This window comes from Ahaetulla prasina, chromosome 2 (assembly GCF_028640845.1).
Source record: "Ahaetulla prasina isolate Xishuangbanna chromosome 2, ASM2864084v1, whole genome shotgun sequence".
Classification (NCBI taxonomy): Eukaryota; Metazoa; Chordata; class Lepidosauria; order Squamata; family Colubridae; genus Ahaetulla; species Ahaetulla prasina.
The window spans coordinates 122,569,817-122,590,441 of NC_080540.1; the positions used below are offsets into that span (position 1 = coordinate 122,569,817).

Here is a 20,625-nt window from a genome sequence, read left to right on the forward strand (position 1 = left end):
TGAAGAGCGCAAGAAGATTGGGCAGCCCTTTAAAGAAGAAGTTTTGGAGATAACTGAATATACAAAGACTTTTTTGCCAATAATTAAAGATAGCCAATTTTAGGTAACAAGAATTCTATTCAGTTATAACCATGGTTAGAATATGTTAGCCATTTATAACCACAATTATTAATGAACTACTTGCCAATGTATTAATGCCAGTAAAATATGCCTAGCTCATTGTGTCAGAGGGAGTTCAGAAGAGAAGGCTTATATCCTAGTCCCTGCAGCTGACATCTCTGAATTGATGGGATTTGTAATTTGCCCAATCTGATGGACCAAATTGGACAGGTAGAAAACTGGGAGAAGACGGTTTCTCAGGTAACCTGGTCCCAAGGCATCAGAATCTTTAATCAGAACCCTGAATTGCACCCAGGAACTTGTTGGCAAGCAATGCAGTTCACACAGTAGTGGTTTTACATGTCCCAAATTTACTACCCAGTGCAGCTGCATTTTGCACTAATTGAAGCTTCCAAAAATTTTCAGGGCAGCCCAATGTAGACTGTGTTGCAGTAATACAGACCAAGAGGTCAGGAGGCCATGAATAATTGTGAACAAAGCCACCCCGACTAGGAATGGGGGCAACTGGTACACAACCTGGAGGTATGCAAAGTCCCTCCTAGCCATGGCTGCCATCTTCTTTTCTAGCAGAAGCCGTGAGTCCAGGAGGACCTCCCGAGGACCTCCCAAATTGTGCATCTTGTCCATCTGGGACAGTGCCTTCCCATTCAGGATCAGAGGTAGAAGAAACTTGTCATCAGAATGCCTAAAGACCCAAAGCCATTGCATCCTGTCCAGACCTCTGGACAGGACTTCCACAACATCGTTCAAACCCATGGTGGAGTTATAAAGCTGGGGTTTTGACATATTGATGATATTTCACTCCAAACCATCAGATCACCAAGATTCCATGATTGATGGTATCAAAGGCTGCTGACTGGTCAAGAAGAGCAAGGATGGATAAACTATTCCCATCCTACTCTAACCAGAGGTCATTCAAATGGTTACCCCTCCCAGTCTTACCCAGCCAAAAGGGCACAGATGTAAAATAGGTCAAGCAAATGTATTATGTATTTTTACAGTTTATTTGTGTCAATGACTATGTATGAAAAATGCATTATACATGACCGGGTCAAAGGAGGTCCTAGAGGCATAGAGTTTTCTTATAGAATAATGGTGAACCTTTTGGGGTCCTCATGTCAAAAATGTAAAAATACCTAACTTGATTCTGCTTATATACCACATACAACAGTCATAGCTTTTTGCAATGGCAGTCCAAGAAGAAGGTAGTTTGTGCAATTTATGAAAAATGCTATCTAGAGTTACAAGACACATCAAAATGTGGTTCCCAAAGCAACAACATGTAGATTTCTTACGAATTGGATTGAATTGAGGCATCAAGGTATATGAAAAGTGCTAGGGTGGAATAAATGTACAAAGACTGACCAAGCCTTGCTGGAATGTATAGTAATATGTAGTTCTTGAATGCTGTCACATTGTAGTGTTCTGTGTGGGCATCTCACCACATTTCTGGAACTCCGGGTTAATCTGGGAAATTAAATTGGGATTTTAAATTACTTTTAGTTCAGAAAGTAAACAGTTGCACTTGTGAAAGCTGATTTCTACATCTGAATTTCTGGATAAAAAAGAGCAAGATGCAACTGGTAGTGGCATCTGTAACAAACCTGAATGGTGTCAAAATGATGACATGTTATATCTTTGCATGTACTGTATTAAGTTTATCCTTTATGCATCATGACACAAGTACAATGCATGACATTTACAGTGAGATGACTGAACGATACAGCATTAGATAAAGATTGTAACAAATTCTTGTCTTGTTAAAAAGCAATCAAACAAAAAAAAAGTTGATATGCATATGGTATGGAAATCTATTGGGATTAGTCCAATGTTTTGTAAACTTGGCAATTTTAAGATATTTGGACTTGCTGGGGAATTTTAGGAACTGAAATTCACACATTTTAAAGTTGCCAGGTTTGAACACAGAACCCTGGACTAGAATAAAGAAATTCTGGGTGCCCTAGGTAGAAATAAATATGTGCCTGTCATATGCTCCTCAACTATGAGAAGGTTCATCCTATTTTTAAAGAGTCTTTTTTCTGCTTCATTTTTTTTTTTGCGGGGCGGGGGGGGGGGGGGAGAGAAATGGAAAATCCCTGATGGGGTTTATTACACAGAATGTGCATGAATCAAGATCATTGTTTTGTCCTTTTTAAAATTTTCTGGGCTTAATAATAGTAAGAGATAAAAATGCTTTTGTACTGCTTTATTTTATTCCTTAGGTAATTTTTCCCTTTGTTTTGTTTTATCATATAAATAAAGGCAAGAAAGAATTCACAAAAAAGTAGCTTGTGCAAATCCAGTGATCTTTTTGTGGGAACTGCTAATTTCCACATAGCTTTAAATAGGTCGAAGTGGTCCATGGAGTTGAGCAAATTCTATTCCCCTTTTTAGACCAGTCGGAGTAAACTCTGCTTTACATAAAGACTTTTAAAAATATTCCTACATCAAAACAGCACAGTTGTGGCATTTTATAGTGTTTGTTTGGCAAGGCCACTTAGCCACCCACGAGGCTTACAAATAGCCTGTGACTCAAATATCCAGGGTGGCTTTGAGTGAGTTTATAGTGTAAATTTATTGTCCTTTTGGCAGCAATGCCCAATGCCTCCTGTAAAGGTCAAAAAGAGGACAGGAGTATTAATTAGAACTGATTTAGTTGTTTCCAATTTTTGCCATCTGTTGACATCCCAGCCTTGATAATAGCCTTCTGCAGCCTTCCTGCATACCCTTGTTTTCCCGCTGCCATAGTCTGGGTCGGTACTTCCTAGCATTGCATCAGTGATGTGGCCTATGTCTTAGCAGATACAACTCTTGCTGCTGGTTGATAGCAATGATAAGGGTGTGACATCATTATGCCAGTGATCCTCACTGCACATTCAGGACTGGATTTACAAGCACTTTCAGCAACTATGCCTAGGAAGACTTGATACGTCTCATTCATATGGAGAGATTTATGCCTCTAATCCCACTTTCCCCAAACAAGAATCTTGCAGGGGTATTGGACTGCAACACAATAATCCCCATTTCTCCTGTCCATTCTAACTAGAACTGAAAAGTACTCACTTCTTAATATGTCTTGTATATCTGAGCTTTGGAACTCTTATCTTTGTAATCAGAGTCTATAGTTTTGTGAACAAAATATGCTATATTTTCAGATCATTGCTTATCTAAACAAAGCAAAAAAAAAAAAAAACCAGCAACAACCCAAAAACCGAAGGAATAAGTTTAAAAATAAATTCCAAACATTTGGAAGAAAGCAAGTAATCTTAATTTATTTTTATGGTTGGTTGAATTCTACAGCTAGAAGTGCTGGAAATGTTGCTGTAATTTCCTAAGTGTATACACCAGTAGAAAATCTGATCAATATTGTCCTGATTCTTCTCTCCTCTTTTCTTTTTCAGAATGGCTGCAATCTGTCCAAGCTTTGATGATACTTTCTGTCATCTTCAGTGTTAAGTCTTTATTCCTGTTCTTCTGCCAGCTCTTCACACTCACTAAAGGTGGACGTTTCTACCTTACTGGTATTTTCCAGATCCTTGCTGGTAAGTAGAGGGGACAAAAATGTGTGCTTTGGAATGCTTGCAAAGGGAAAAGGCTGATAAAAGGAAGCAGGGTGACTTCACTCAAGCAGCCTCTTACAATTTGGTATTCTCCAGATAGGTTGCATGATATGGATGCAGGTCTCATCCATCAGGTCTCATCCATCATCTTGAGCCAATTTCAGTAGCTTGCTAACAAAACTCCCTTGTGTATCCACTTTGAAATGTGCACTTAATTCAAGAGGATTTCTTCCACATAAAAATATAAGATTTCAACTTCATTTGCTAATCGGATATGGATAATAGACCTGGAGATTCAACAGTTAATATTCTCCTTTAGCATTTCTATTTGAATATTTTGGTGCTGGTATATGGTGGTTAGACTGGACCTAAATACCTGTCTACCAATGTATACTGGACTAGTGTGATAAATTTAAATCTATAATTTTCACTGGAGAAATAATCCTGCAGTGAATTAATTTGGGATGAGAACAACAATAAGAACAAGATACAAGTTTTTCTTGTATCATCTTTTTCAATATTTTGTATTGTGAAAGAAAACAGTAGTTTTTGCCCCATTGTAAGTGGCACATCCCATCTCGGTATCTTATAATAATAGGTTTTCAGAGAGTTTGTAAATCCATGAAATTAAACATGCGCTTGGAGTTACCAGTATCCTACAGATTTTTATTCCTTCTGCCTCTGTTTGCATCCTTGCCAAAACATCTTGCATAAAACCCAATAAGAAAATTCTAGTGTTTCTGTTGAAAATGGACATTCAAATGAATTAATTTGAGAACTATTTAAAATAGGAAACAAACCAATAGGCTTACTGGTATTCAGAACAATGTTCAGCTATGAAATTCATGTGCAGTTTATTTACTGGCCAATTAAAAATAGAAATAAATTGCCAGCCAAAGCTAAATTTTAAGGAAAAAAAATGAAATCTTGAAATAGCTATTTCTTTCCTTGTTTTTTAATACCAAGAACCATTATGCTGTCCCTCCCAAAAATGCAGTTTAATTTCCTTTGAAGATGTTTCATAGTACAGTATTAAGACATAAATATAGATCTAGGGACAAAAAATTGAATTGGACTGGACTGATAACCATCTATTTAGGAGAACATGTGAACTGAATAAAGTCTCCCTGCTTTCATAGTAGAAGGAACAGCATTTATCCAATGTACATTCCTGCAGTATTCTGGGCCAGCAGATAAACCTGTTGTATTAAAATGAGCTGAATATTATATGGTTGTTTTCCCTACTCTGATGCCTTCCAGATACATTGGGCTGTGTCTCCCATACATTGGCTTTTTTTCAGGGCAGACTTCCCAGCTATTATATTTCATTTTCAGCCTTGTCACGCATAAGTTGCCAATTCAGCCAATGAGTTTGCTTGTGGTAGGATTTGGCTGAGAGTGTTATGTGCTGCTCGGTACACCTTGTGTCAGGAGCCAAGTTCTGTGTTGACTATCTTCATCTCCTTGTGCGCCAACCTAGCTACAGTTGAACATTCCATGTTTGTGTCCTTAAAAAGATTTGTTTGTTTGTTTGTGTATTTATTTCTCCCTCCAGAATGGGAGCTGCCTTGGCTTAGATAAGTTTGCTTCCCCCCAAAAAGGGAGGGGGTAGGAAATGTTTTTCAAAATTCCTGGTGATGCTTCTTTGTAGCATTCCCCAGATGGTAGGGAGATGATGGTGCGTTTGTGAACATTCTATCCGTACCTTGCAATCCTTGCTGGAATTACAGAATGTTCATGATTCTTTGTAGTAGGATTAAGACTGGCCTTCACCCATGTTTTTCCTATTTGCAATTTCATAGACAGGATTAATGTGAGGGGAATGAAACTCAGGTTCTCTTGGGTGGAATATCTGAAAAGCATCCCCGGGTGGAGTCAGTGAGGCAGCCGTGGTTTCAAGCGATCTACTATTTTTTTTATCTGCCCCAAAGCAACCTTTTGTTCTATGACTGAGCCTAGGAAGAGCAATGGTACAATGGTTGGTTGGGGGTGATGTGGTTGCTGCGTAATTCAACCCCTGTGCCGAAAGGAACAGAATGCTGAGAGAGAGAGTAGTCTGATTTTGCTCCATATACAGTGTTTTTCCAGAAGAAACAAAGTGGATTCAGATAATCTGAAGAGCACATATGCATGTATAAGCTGACTGGTGGAAGAATGGGGATGAGATATGATCAGAACCAAGCACCTGACTTTTTAGAACATTTGCTTTATGCAAAAAAAAGCCTTGATGCTATTAAGCATCAGGAGACAATAGCTTCCTGGACTTTGGCAAGGGATTACGTGACTGAAGTAACAGCCTCAAATTATGAGCATGATATTTTTAATTTTATTTGACTTTGAGACTACCCAATTCCATCTCTGATCAGCTCATGGAATAAAAAAACAAAGCAAAATATAGTAAAAGGGAGTAAGAAAGAGCATATAATAGTAACAAAATGGCAGAGCCAGACTACAACACAAACATATCAAACACCCACAAGGAACTCCAGCCACCATAGCCCAATGGCCCTCCCCTTTTGGAATCCAAACACAGGCAGTTCCTGAGTTAATATTATCTAACTTAAGGACAGCCTCTAGATATGAACAGGCTGCATATTATTACGGCAGATGGTATTCTCCTTCCTCAAGCCAACAAACCACTGAAGTTTTGAGTTTTTAATATACAGCCTATTTTCAGCAGTGCCCAGTGGTTCCTGAAAGCATTGTGTGGCTTCATCGATTTGTCAGCTGAAGGAAGGACAACATTGTCCACCATTTTTAATAAAAGGCAGCCCATTTGTAAGTATGAATTATTTTGAATTACTTACACAAATTTGAGTGAAAGAGTTAGGAACAGAACTGGTTCTTAAATGGGGACTGCCTGTATTAAATTTTGAGTTTGGATCACCTGATTATAAGTAATACCATTAATTCTGTTCTTTTTAAAAATTCATTTTTTTCCACTAGCAATTTAATAATCCAGGTAGGAAAACTTGGCAGAAACGTGATGAAAGGAATCTTTCTTCTTAACTTTGCAACCAATAAGATGGAAGTCTTAGACCAAAAACAAAAATTAAAAAGTCCCTTGATTTTTATTTGATGGTTCCCCAGCTCAAATCTATGCCACATAACATATGCACAAAGATATGCACAGCTCCAGAATCCTTATTTGGTTGCTTCCATACAAGGGCATTCAGAATAGGAGAAGCTAATTTGTGATACCAGAAGGGCCCTAGTTGGAAGAGCAAGGGGACAGAATGCCAGTGGAAAGATGACCGTCTAGCATATTGATAAAATGGAAGGCATCTGTCAATATGTGCTTCCAGTTTTGCAGCAACACTTAGAGAAATATGAGAGGTGAATTTCAGTATCACTATGGATCTGGAGTAGAGGCCTACAGCCTTTGCGTTGCATATACTCCTAGGAGAACTGTAGGAAAATAATCCCAAGTGCTACCTTTTGACTTCCTCTTGCAAGCAAGAAAGTATAAGACACCCACCTGCACAGTGAAACACCTCCCCCCCGCACCCCTGCCTTGACACAGGCCAAAACTGAGGTTGGGTATTTCTGCTTAAAGTTACAGATCTTCTCTCTGCTGCCCTTTCCACAGACAATCTATGCCTCTCTTCTCTAAAGACTGTAGATGATTTATAAAATGGCCATTGCTCTGCTTTATTCCATTCCACCCAAGCAGAGAGACAATAGGTTTTGCTTGCAGAATGTGGGCTCTGGTTGTGGGTGTCCACTTGCTGGCCCAGAGAATGGGAGCTACATCAGCAGTTCATGAATTCAACACCTTCCTACTCTTGCATTTTCTGCAAACAAAGGAGGCAGTGTAGAGGGAAAGAAGGGCTCAAATATTACTGCGTTGAGGTGTAGGTGGTCCTGAGGCACATTGTAGGAACAGAAATAACTGGTGGCCCAGAGAGCAGGTTGTGGAATTGCAGAGATCAACGGAAAAGCCTTGTTCTGGACCATGAATAGAAGGGGCATTGTGTAGTCCTGGCAAACTCTGATGCTGGGCTTTCAGAAAAAGTGAAAGGGGGGAAAAGCCCATCGAGCTGATGTTGCTGAGCTGGCAATACAAAAAAGCTGACCTTAGTGGCATTACTACACAGGGGCCCGATTTGAACAGCTTAAATGTTGATCTCAGGAGCTTAGATACTGGAAGCAGCAGGATGGAAAAATAGAAAAGTCAGGCTTGGCTTTACTGGTTATGACAAAGTAGGATTAACTACTGTGCTGGGGATTGCAGAGCAGAACTCCAACCGGATAGGGGTCCCTACTTAAACGTAACAACCTGAACTTAAAAAGAGCACTATTTATCTGTTGAGCAAATGAAGGGTTTGTTTTTTTTCAACCGAACAGTACAGAGCAGTGGTGGGTTGCCCCCGGTTTGGACTGATTCGCAAGAACCAGTAGTAAAACCAGCCGGAGACTCCACCCACTGACCTGGACGTCATCATAGGTGATCTGCGTATGCGCAGAAGCTTCTGCATATGCGCAGAAGAGCGTGTGCATACAGGCGCGATATGAACCGGTAGTAAAGGTAAGTAGAAGCTATCCCTGGTACAGAGTATCCTCTACATTACACCATTAGGTCTTCTGTAACTGCTGGGACAATTGGGTTGGCCCTAAAGAAAATTTGGATGTTTTGAAAAGAGGGCTTTTAATGCAAGAGATAATGATGCCTTAAACATGGCTGCCAACGTCCTACCATTTCTTGAAGTCAGAGGGTTGGAGTTGAGGGAAGGAGGGAGTTTCCTAAACCAAAGCATCTTCTTTCTTGTTCTTTGGTCTCTTAGTCATGGACTTGATTGGTTGCTCATGTTCTTTCGCTCTCTCTCTTTCTCTTTATCTCTTCTGCATTAGGCCTGTGCGTGATGAGTGCTGCGGCCATCTTCACCGTGAGGCACACAGAGTGGCATCCCTCCACAGACAACGTCTCCTTTGGCTTTGCCTACATTCTGTCCTGGGTGGCTTTCCCGCTGGCTATCCTTAGCGGGGTGATCTATGTCATCTTGAGGAAACGCGAGTGAAATGTCAAGGGAGGTCACTGAGACTTAGAGCCCTCAGGACAAGAGGTGTTGGCAAAATAGAAAACGAAAAACCAAACACTTTCTCCCTCCCTCCCCCCCACCACCAAAAAAAAACACCCCACCAACCCCATCCACTCCCTTGCCCCTTCAAAACCCACAAAGATATTAAGGGAAAAAAAGAAGAAAAAGAGCTGAAAGAAGGATTACTGTATTCATTGGAGATGTATATAGTATCTATGGTTTAAAAAGCCTATTTATAACACTTTTTACATATATGTACAGAGTACTGTTTGCTTTTGTTTGTTGACCTGCCACCATGTCTAAAGCCTAAAAAAAGTGCCTAAGAACTCTTAACTCCTAACAATGTAATGAGAGTGCCGCTTTTTCCTCCCTATCTTTATGCTGTGGAAGCAAGCGGATCCCTCCTCCAAAGCTTTCCACTGTCAACCTCAAGCCAAGCCCAGTTTGAGAACCCTCCATCTGGCCCCTTCAGCTAAGTATGGTCTGGCACCCTGGCACCTGCCTTAGCCCATGTCTGCATTATGGCCCTTTTAACCTAATGATGGAGACCAAATGCTACACAGAAAGGGGGAGGAACTTCTACCTGAAAGCAGATGGTGTGTTAAGGGTGGGTGAGCCCAGCTTCTCAACTGCTTAGGATGATAACCAAGTTGTGGAGGATTGAATGAGGTACATTTCCTCAGTGATGCAACCCAAAGCTCTTTGCCACTGTTACCACCACTTAAAGCCACCAGGTATGATAACCGGAGTTCCTTGTAGGACAGAGGTGATGCAAAGAACCTGAATTAGGCCTCAGTCTTGGGAAGGAAGGGAATGTTTGCATATCTTAGATCAGCCAAGGCTAGCACAGAAGCTGAGCTAGTTGAAAGGAACACTACGGGCAGGATGATGATCTCAAATAAAAACCTCTGTGATCTAGCTTAGTGGTTCTCCTTCAGCTATGCCAGCTGATCTTCAGCAAAGACTTTCCTCTGTTTCCTGTTTCTACTTTTCCTAAAATGGAAAAGTTGAATGATACTTTCTAAACTCTATGGTCCACCCTCATCCCTTTCCTGAGATCCTCTGAAATCAAATACCAAATATGTGAAATGGTGCTATCTATTTACCATTCCTTATATCGCTAAGCCATTTAACCGTTGCTCACTGGAAATTGGGGTAACCATTTTGAGAAAAGCCAAGGAATAGGAATGATAAATAATTCTGTGTAATATATACAACCTATAACTGCTTTTGTATGTAGGAAAGTCGCTATCCATTATTATTATTACTATTTTTTTAATAAAGCACTTATAACCAAGGATTTTTTTTTTCTTGTTCCCTTCGTGGGCAGAAGGGAAGTAAGCAACCTGTAGAGCTTACAGAATCTGCTGCCCCCTCCCCCCAAAAAAAGCTGCTCTGTAACTTTTTTCTGTGCTTCCAGAGATGTCTGGGAATGAACTGTACAGGTGACCGCCCAGAGCAGTAAAGGCAGTGCCGTCTAATCCTAAGACTCCAGGCTTTATTATGCAATTATTTCTCTTTGCTTTTCTGATTTTATACCAGCTGTGTGGACTAAGAAGCAACAAAATAAAAGCCAGAATAACTCAAGTGCTTTGGCTTATATTGCATCTCAATCAATTATTCTCAATTAGCCTTTATGTTGGGCAACTGACAAATTAGTGACCTTCTTCACACAATGTGCTATAAGCTATGATGGGGTTTGCTTAGTATTAATTAATAGATATTGGAAACAAATGAATTTGTGCTTCATTTAGTAAACCAAGACTAAGCCAATCCTAATGGATATGGATTGGTATAGAAGATTTATTTGATGCAACTTCTGCTTTTATTGATGGACTGTATAAACAGATATGCATACTCCCATAAAGTCGCAGTTTTATTTCATAATATTTTACAAAATAAATCACAATTGTCTAGATTCCCATCAAATATCCAAAATCAAACCAATCAGAACAGCTAGGCATCCTTATTAGTGGCTACATTTTCTAGATCCATTCAACCACCATTGTGCTTAATATTGAGGACAGAGACTTCATCGTTATTCACTGAAGATGCTATAAAAGCATTATTTCATGTTCAATGAAAGAACCCACTTTGAATTTTAGCAAAAGTGGTCTGATTTTGAATCCAAAATTCTGTGAATGCCAGTGCCTTTAACGTCCATTAATAAACTCATTATTTGTCTTCCACACTATGATAAAATGCCCTCAGTATTTGATGGACTACCAAACCCTTTAATCCCAATTTAGGATACCCATTAGCCAGAAAATGGCATGGCTTGGTTAGCATTCATAGAATCCCTACCTGTATATACCTCTGCACTCTGTAAAGCTACTCTGTTAATTTTTTTCTGGCATTCTTTTTAATTTTCAAATTCAAGGGGATTTTAGATACTTTGAAACTTCTGATGCAAGACTACCACAGACTACCGACACTTAATGCAACTGTAGTGCTTGTAGATGGAGACAAGCCTACATCAAAAAGCCCCATCTTAACCCTAAGCATTTCACTGACTGGATTAGCCGAATTTCTTGCTTCCTAAAAGGCACTGGTAGTTTTTGTAGTACACTAGGAATATACTGACTCATGTGAAGACCATACTGACAGTCTTCTCAATTGGTATAGATTAGGAGCTGCAAGTTTTGTGAAAGGTTCTGCACTTCCTTAGATAACCATAAGGGCACATAGTATCAGCTCTATCCTTTCTCCCTTTTCCAGGAGAAGTGGAACCAAAGAACTAAGGGAAAGGGATGCTATTCAGCAGGTTCTGACAGGTTCTGGAGAACCAGTAGCGGGAATTTTGAGTAGTTCGGAGAACCAGCAAATACCACCTCTGGATGGCCCCAGAATGGGGTGAGAATGGAGATTTTGCAATATCTTTCCCCCTGGAGTGGGGTGGGAATGGGGATTTTGCAGTATCCATCCCCTGCCATGCCCATCAAGCCATGCCCACAGAACCGGTAGTAAAAAAATAAGACTTCCACCACTGGAACTGTTGCAGGAACTGAAATGTTCACAAATCATTTCAGAAAAGGCTGACAAAAGTATTAAAACCAGTCATCCTCCCTGGGCAGGTTTTAGCAGCTTGTTCCTATTAAAAAGATATGGTGTGGGAGAAATTATCCAACTTGCAGGACTCCAAATAGAACAGCATATATGTCTGAGACTAGGATTCAGAGCCTTTTGTTTTCTAGGCCATCTGGGAAGATCAAGATGAGAAGAAATCGGCGTATGATGACCTTAAGGCAATTAAGATTCAGAAGCATGGTTCAACAGAAAAGTAGAGCACAATAAGAATGGAAATGGGCAGGTTATCTAAATTCTTTAGTACCTCCAAGTCTTCCTAAACTCACCTATGTCCTGTAAATGAAAGCCTGCTTGTACCTCTGAATCGGATGAAATTCAAAAAAAATTCCCTACCGGTTGTGTGGGAGTGGCTTAGTGAGAGTGGCAGGGGAAGGATATTGCAAAATCCCCATTCCCAACCCACTCTAGGGCCAGCCAGAGGTGGTATTTGCCAGTTTTCCAAATTACTCAAAATTTCCTCTACCAGTTCTCCAGAACCTGTTAGAACCTGCTGGATTTCACCCCTGCTCTGAATGCTACGTACTCGGAAGCATACACTTTTCTGGCAATATCATACCAGCTTATGAATCTTGAAGTCCTTATGGTATTCAAAATGTATTTGAGATGCATAACACTCAATATATTAGAATTTGTTGCTTGATTTTTGTTCCTGAAATTTTAATTATTCTTCAGAGTCCGAGCTCTGCCCTGAAAGATAGTTCTCTGGCATGGGAAAGTTTTTCTGGAATATCACTGAGAAACTCTATCAGTGCAAATTTATCAGAAACCAAGCCATCTTTACTGATACCATCTTGATTCAGAAATGAATTTCCTCAGGACAAACTTTTATTCACTTCATATTTTGTTGAACTTCAAAAATTCTTTGGAATAGTTTTCACATACAACACATATATACACTCTTTATTTTTTTTAATGATAGCAGCCTAGTAATGGTCATTTGATTTCTTAGTAGCAAGCTAAAATATAATGAAAGTCTGCCCTCTTGGGGAGAAATGTGGGATTACCACTCTTCTTGTTGAGAAAATGTGCATTTCAAAAGGATTCCGAATTCCCTAAATACAATTAACAGATTAGCAGAGTTGGAAGGGACTTTGTAGTCCAACCCCCCACCCAAACAGGAGACCCTACACCATTTCTGAGAAATGGCAGTCCAATTTCTTCTTGAAAGTCTCAAGTGATGAAGCTCCCACAACTTCTAAAGGCAAGCTGTTCCATTGGTTGATAGTTCTCATTGTCAGAAAATGTCTCCTTATTTCCAGGTTGAATCTCTCCTTGGTCAGTTTCCATCCATTATTCCTTATCTGGCCTTCAGGTGCTTTGGAAAACAGCTTGACCCCCTCCTCTCTGTGGCAGCCCCTCAAGTATTAGAAGATGGCTATCATGTCTCCCCTGGTCCTTCTCTTCACTAGACTAGCCATGCCCAGTTCCTATAACCGTTCTTCATATGTTTTAGTCTCCAGTCCCCTAATCATCCTGGTTGCTCTCCTCTGCACTTTTTCTAGAGTCTTAACGTCTTTTTTGTAGTGTGACCAAAACGGTGCAGTACTCTAGATGTAGTCTTATTAAGGCTTTATAAAGTGGCATTAGTACCTCACTTGATCTTAATTATATCCTTCTGTTAATGCAATTTAGGATTGCATTGACTTTTTGGCTGCTGCTTGCACACTGCTGGCTCATGTTTAGCTGGTTGTCCACTAAGACTCCAAGATCCCTCTCACAGTCACTGCTATTAAGCCTGGTTTCACCCAGTATGTGTGTACTTTTGGTTTTTCTTACCTAAGACTTTATTTTTCTCCACATTGAATTTCATTTTGTTAGATAGGGCCCAGTGTTCAAGTCTGTCAAGATCCATCTGGATCTTGAGCCTATCTTTTAAGGTGTTAGCTATTACTGCCAGCTTAGTATCATCTGAAATTTGATAAATTCCCCTTCTATTCCCCCATCTGAGGCATTTATGAAAAGATTTACACGGCAGTTTGAACTCGGATTACTGGATTCAGAGTCCAGAGTGCTAACCATTACACCATGGAACCATAAACATGCAGGCACATTCTCTTCTTTATAAAATGTTTTTTTTTAAAGTGATAGAATCACATTTTCCAGGTTATTCTTTGTGAAAATAGCAGGAAGAGTGAAAACACAAGTAAATTTTTCAGTAGGTTTTTTTTGTTATTTTAGATATAGCTTAGAGAACAAAGCCTTTACAAATCCTTTTGTAAGAATTCTTGTTATTTGCAGCCAAGTAATATACTTTGTTCATTTTTTGAAACTTGTCACAGTAGACAACTATGCTAAATGACTAGAAGTCAGAAACTGCTGCTTTGAATGGGTATAGCTTCTAGTCCTCTAGGTAACAAAGCATCACAAAGGAACCTTCAGTAGATCTCTACATTTATATACATCTATAAGGTAAAGGTAAAGGTAAAGGTTCCCCTCGCACAGATGTACTAGTTGTTCCTGACTCTAGGGGGCGGTGGTCATCTCCATTTCAAAGCCAAAGAGCCAGCGCTGTCCAAAGACGTCTCCGTGGTCATGTGGCCGGCATGACTAAATGCCAAAGGCGCATGGAATGCTGTTACCTTCCCACCATAGGTGGTCCCTATTTTTCTACTTGCATTTTTTATGTGCTTTCGAACTGCTAGGTTGGCAGAAGCTGGGATAAGTAACGGGAGTTCACCCTGTTATGTGGCACTAGGGATTCGAACTGCTGAACTGCCGCCTTTCGATCGACAAGCTCAGCCACTGAGCCACCGTGTCCCTATATACATCTATAAGCTCCTTCTAATAAGAGGTCATCTTCTTTGATGCCTGCACAACAACAAAAAATGGTTAGAAATGTCAAGTGTCAGTGATAGACTGCTATGCAACTCCCTACCACAAAGTTAGTTAATGGAAAATTTTAAGAAGAAACTATATAAAATCATGGTCAAATTAACTATGGCAACTAGCAATGTCTCTCTACATACCACTTACTGGAAATGGCTGTTGATTTCTATCCTGCTTGTGAGCTTCTTAGAGACATCTGATTGGGACACATTGCATTAATAGGATTTTTGATCAGATAGAGTAAAGCTTATTTCATTCTTCTGGAGGTAAGAAGCCAATAAATTAATGTACTCTATTTGGTGTCATGCTGGTATCAGGAACAATAACTCAAGAGAATTAAGATTTTTAGTTTATTAGGACATTCCCATTTAAAATGCTGATAACAGCTACAAAGAGAACAAACGTTTATTAGCATTGGAGCCAGCCAATCGATGTATGGCTGGTCTTTGTGACCACATTTCTATACAAATACGTTTAATTGTTCCTGTATAGAAATAGATTTTGAATAAGTTTTGTTGCTAAGAATTAGAACTTGCTAAATCTTTAAAATCTCCACAGATATCTATAACTGACTTTGTAGCAGCCAAGAAAAATATCTGGAAATGAAAATCGCAGCAAGACACTAAAGACTTAAGCAATACATAAAGGGAGACATAATATCTTTTGTAAACATTATTTCATGTACATTGCACCATCATTGGCATCCTTCAGTCTCAAAAGACTATGGGATCATGCTCTGGAAAGAGATCCTAAAACAGCATCTAGTGTGACTAAAAAGGCCAATTTGAGAGTGGCAATCCCTTCCACACTGAGGGCAGATACATTCTGTCCCCTGCCCAGCCCCCAGATTTCGCTGGTTCCGGGACGGCCTCTTTGCCTCAGCTTGCCGAACAAGTGTCTCTTCAAATTGGAGAAGGCCATGCAGCATCTTTAGCCTCCAAGCTGAACGAACAGAGGTCAAGGTTTCCCAGTTGTTAATGTCCATTCCCAGGGCCTTTAGGTCCCTCTTGCAGATATTCTTATATCCCTCTTATATCCCTCTGAGGCGCTTTCCCTGCACTAATTCCCCATACAGGAGAGCTTTCGGAATCCAACCATCAGCCATTCTCACGACATGTTCAAGCCAGCATAGATGTCATTGTTTCAATAGTGTATACATGCTAGAAATTCCAGCACGTTCCAAGACTGCGCTATTTGGAACTTTGTCATGTCAGGTAATGCCAAGAATACATTAGAAACAGCCAGTGGTGGAATTCAAATAATTTAACAATTGGTTCTCTGCCCTAATTATTATTATTATTATTATTTATTTGATTTTTATACCGCCCTTCTCCCGAAGGACTCAGGGCGGTGTACAGGCAAAATAAAACAAACAATACAAAGTACAATTTAAAATGCGATTTAAAAAACTTATTTAAATTACCCTGGAAATTTAAAATTTACCATACATTAAAACCCCATTTAAAATTGATAAAAATTTGACATTAAAATTCAATTCAAGCCAGCCCCGCGCGGATGAAAAGATGTGTCTTCAGTTCGCGGCGGAAAGTCCGAAGGTCAGGTATTTGGCGTAAACCCGCTCAGGACGCAGGCTCTATAGATCTGGATCTTTGTATGTTCCATCAGCTTCTTATTAAACCATACTCTCTTTGTAAGTCTGGAAATATGGTAGCCACTTTATCAATATGTTTATTCAGCTCAGAATCTAAAAAGAGAGTGCTGGAGATAGTTGAGCTGAGGTACACAAAGTCATGGACGACCTCCAGTTCTTGTGCAGAGATTGTAATACAGGGAGGTGAATCCATGTCCTGACCCATGACTTGTGGTTTTTTTCAGGCTGATTGTTAGTCCAAAGTCTTGGCAGACCTTGCTAAAACAGTCCATAAGTTGTTGAAGGTCTTCGGCAGAGTGAGTAGTAATGGCAGCATCATCAGCGAAGAGGAAATCCCGTAAGCATTTCAGCTGGACTTTAGACAGTGCACCTTAAATCTATACAAAACAATCATTTACAAACTTAAGTTTTGTACTTGTAAAATATACATACATAATAGATTTAGCTTTCATTTATAATTCTGATTCAGATTTTTTTCCCGAGCTTTGGAGTAAAAAGATTTAGCTGAGTATAGTCACTGTGGATCAAACTTGAAAATGCCACAACTGTTTCAAAATTAGTCACTTAAAAAAAAAAAAAAGACCAGTGCTGTGAATTAAATGCAAACAATAAATGCTATCTAACCAATAGGGGGTGCTCTTGACCACATATATTTTAGTAATATTATTTAGAAGCCAACGAGTTTCAGAATAGCCTTGAACTTGTGAAAACTGACATTTAATTTTCTTAAGGTAGTTTATATTTCAATTCATACGCTGTACTAAGATTTCGTTTTGACTTAGTGTGTCATTAAATATAGACTCTTGTGCTTTATTCAGCAAACTATGGTCAAGCAAATCACAGCTTAGTCTGGTATGTGAACTCAATTAGTGTAAATTTAAGAATTTGTCTTTATTCACCTCAGTAGACATCAGTCTTCCCCAATCTTGTATTCTCTGGGACTATTCTTCCCATGCATTACACCTCACTTTAGTTATATCAGATGGCTCAGCAGTTAAAGATGCTGTCAGCCGGAAAGCTGACAGGCCAGGTTAAAAAACCAAGTGCCTTCAAATAATGCTGGCTCCCATGGCTAAGAAATGGAGTGTCAACCCTATGGGTGGATTACTTGGAATGCTGACACGGAGATGATAACTATCCCCAACAGTTGGAATTGCGCGGGCATGATGCGAACCGGTAGTAAAGGTAAGTAGAACCCACCCCTGATGTAGGGGTATGTGGCTGTGCTGGCCTTTTCTGAAATCGACAATATATCAACCATATATCAACAATAGAGTTAGGAGTATCTTAAAATTAGACTTTACAGCATAGGCGCATTGAGCACAAAATAAAGAATCAAATAACCTTTCTAGTCAGAAATCCCCAGATACAATAGTGAATGGACTCTTGGACCCACATATGCATCTTCCTGAGATGTTAGTCCAGGCTGAGACTCATTTTCTAAGATTGATTTATATACAGGACAGTCCTCAATTTATGATCACAATTGAGCCCAAACTTTTTGCTGCTAAATGAGAAATTTGTTAAGTGTGTTTTGCCCCCCCCCCCCTTTACAATCTTTTTTGCCATAATTGTTAAGTGAATCTGTCGAGCCCAGCTCCAGCTCGACACATGACGCTACAGGAATATGGATCATGGGAGCAGCCCCTAATCAAAGATCCCAAGGGATGACATATCAAGGACTTGTTTGAGGGCTGCAGGGATCTGCGTTTGGCAAGCATGGGAAAGGAATCAGCACACTGAGGGAGATGAGGGCTGGGCATTAGGAAGAGCTGCTTTAGTTGCAGGATTTAGCAGATGACGTGGCAGCTGAGGCTGTCAGATGAGAAGGGAGAGAGCGGCCGGGCGTCCAATCAACAGAGCAGTCCAGCCATGGGGCGGGGCATGAGCAGCGCGGGATGTTTAAAAGGGGCTGAGAGGCAGAAGCTCTCAGCACTGACTTTATACAGAGAGACCTCAACTTTTACTGAGACCTGGTTTGTAGCAGACCCAATAAACGAAATCACTATCGGAAAGAAAACCAAGTTGGCTTGTTTCTTCTCACGGCGTCTGACACAACTGTGGCTAGTGAGCCGAGAGAATCACTGTAGTTAAGTTAGTAACATGGCTGTTAAGAGAACCTAGCTTCCCCTTTGACTTTTCTTCTCAGAAGCTCACAAAAGGGAATCCTAGGGTACTGCAACCATTACAATTATGAACTAGTTGCCAAAGGTCTGAATTTTGATCACATGACCATGGCGATGTTGTAATGGTCGTAAGCATGAAAAATGGTCATAAATCACTTTTTTCAACACTACTGTAACGTTGAACGATCATTAAATGAACTGTTGTAAGCTGGGGACTCTCTGTACTACTATTCTAATTAATCATGCTGATTAACATAATACTTGCTATTTAGCAGGATATAGTGACCAAGATAATTCAGTTAACAGTTACATCCCCTCCTGCAGAAAAGAGAGTGTTCCTAGGCAGTACCATTATAACCTTCTTCTTTTTCCACTGGTTATTGAGCCAAGAACATTTTCAACTTAATGGAAAATAGTTTAAAGGCCAAAGAATACATTAGACAGCATTTCTCAAAGCTAAGAAGAAAGCAAAATACAAACCACATTTAGTAAAGAACCAGTCTATGCACATGAAGAGGAAAAGGAAGATACGTGGCTCTGCCTTCATAGTGCCATGGCAAAGGGACACCTAGGAGAAAAAGGTTGTGGTGCCCATCTCATTACCTTCCAACTTTTCACAGAATTTTATGTCCTTGACAGCCATGTGATAAGCATGAAAATCTGTATTCATCCATTTTTTCATAAGCATGTATTTTCAGTTTGTGTGAAAGGACTACATATCTTGAAGAGGAAACACATAGGCTTTCTTGCTGTCATCATTGAAAGAGAGATGACAGGATCTTGCTGGAGGTTTTTAACATGCAAAAAGGACTTATCTGACAGCTGCCATGGTGGCACAGTAGTTAAAATGCAGTACTGCAGGTTAACTTACTGCTCCCTCCAGGAGTTTGATTCTGAACCGCTCAAGGTTGACTCAGCCTTCCATCCTTCCGAGGTGGATAAAATGAGGACCCAGATTATTGGGGGCAATATGCTGACTCTGTAAACCACTTAGAGAGAGCAGTAAAGCACTACGAGATAGTATAAGTATAGTAGATATAGATAGTAGTAAGTCTAAGTGTCTGTTGAGATTCTCAGTCATCCAGGTCATGGTTGTCCCAAAGGTGCTCAGTCTGGATGACTAAGAATCTTTACAGACTTTTAGCTATACAATTTGGGATGAACACCCTTTGAATGGTGTGGGAGTAGGAATGGATATCCAGAGGAAAAATTGCAGACTGCAGAAACCAGGAGCACTACTCAGGTGACCCTGAGGACACAGCTAAACCTCAACGACCCTCTAAAAGGATGCAGATTACCAGCTGTCGGCAAGGAATATAAATCCTTCCATTCCCCACTACCTTGCCAGAGCTGAAGAAGCTTCTTGGATGAGAAGCGAAACGTCTTCAAAAGAAAAACACAAGGAAGTTCAGTTGCCTCCTGAAAAAGTACATTTGGGATAAGTCTGAGTGCTATTGCTACTGCTATTAAGTATCTGGATGTTACTTGTATTTACTTGTAGCGCGAAGCATGAAGCACGAAGCTGAAGCCTGAAGATGACGAATGAGACTTCATCGAAACGTCGCCAAGACACTTCCAATTTTACACGGGAGAAAACCCAAACAACCAAAGACCTACATACAAACACCCGTGAAAACCTCAGAAAACACACACACACACACACACACACACACACACACACACACACACACACATATATATATATATTGTAAAGTCCTCGGAGTTACGACGCGTCTTATTCGCCTGACAACAGCCAGGCGATTGCTGATTGGTTAAGACGCGTGGCTTCGAGGAAGCGGGAAATTGAAGCCCTGCCATTGGTTTAGCTCTCTGAGGCAGCCAGTATATAAGAGCTGTCAAGAGAGAGCCAGGTTGCTTGCTGTTTTCTTTGCTGTTAAACACAGTTGTTAAATAAAGTTATTCTTGCCGTTCCGGCTGAGTTGTGGTCACGTCGGTCTTTGGTTATTCGGGTTTTCTCCCGCGTAAAATTGGAAGTGTCTTGGCGACATTTCGACGAAGTCTCATTTGTCATCTTCAGGCTTCAGCTTCGTGCTTCTGGGAGCAATGTGTGATTGCAGCTGTTTCTTCCTTTTTAACTGCTAGTGGGGGTTTGAACTGATTGGGTGGGAGCTTAGCTGTGCTCTGATTGGATGAGGTTTTTTTGTGCTCTGATTGGCTGGGGGTGTGTCCTGTTTGGGTGGGGGCTTGGTTGTGCTCAGATTAGTTGCGGAGTTGCAGGGGGATTTGAGCTGGTG

General features: G+C 40.3%; 1 protein-coding gene across 4 annotated transcripts in view; it reads left to right on the forward strand.

Annotated features, from left to right (window-relative positions):
- The window catches only part of PMP22 (peripheral myelin protein 22), a 32,208-nt gene extending 22,191 nt beyond the window's left edge, over window positions 1–10,017 (forward strand). For all 4 annotated transcript variants that reach the window (XM_058168137.1, XM_058168139.1, XM_058168140.1 and 1 more), the window contains exons 4-5: window positions 3,522–3,662; window positions 8,532–10,017. In XM_058168137.1, the coding sequence (XP_058024120.1) occupies window positions 3,522–3,662; window positions 8,532–8,698 (308 nt within the window). In that variant the 3' untranslated portion in view covers window positions 8,699–10,017. The remainder of the gene's footprint in view (window positions 1–3,521; window positions 3,663–8,531) is intronic.
- The last annotated feature ends 10,608 nt before the right edge of the window (window positions 10,018–20,625 follow it).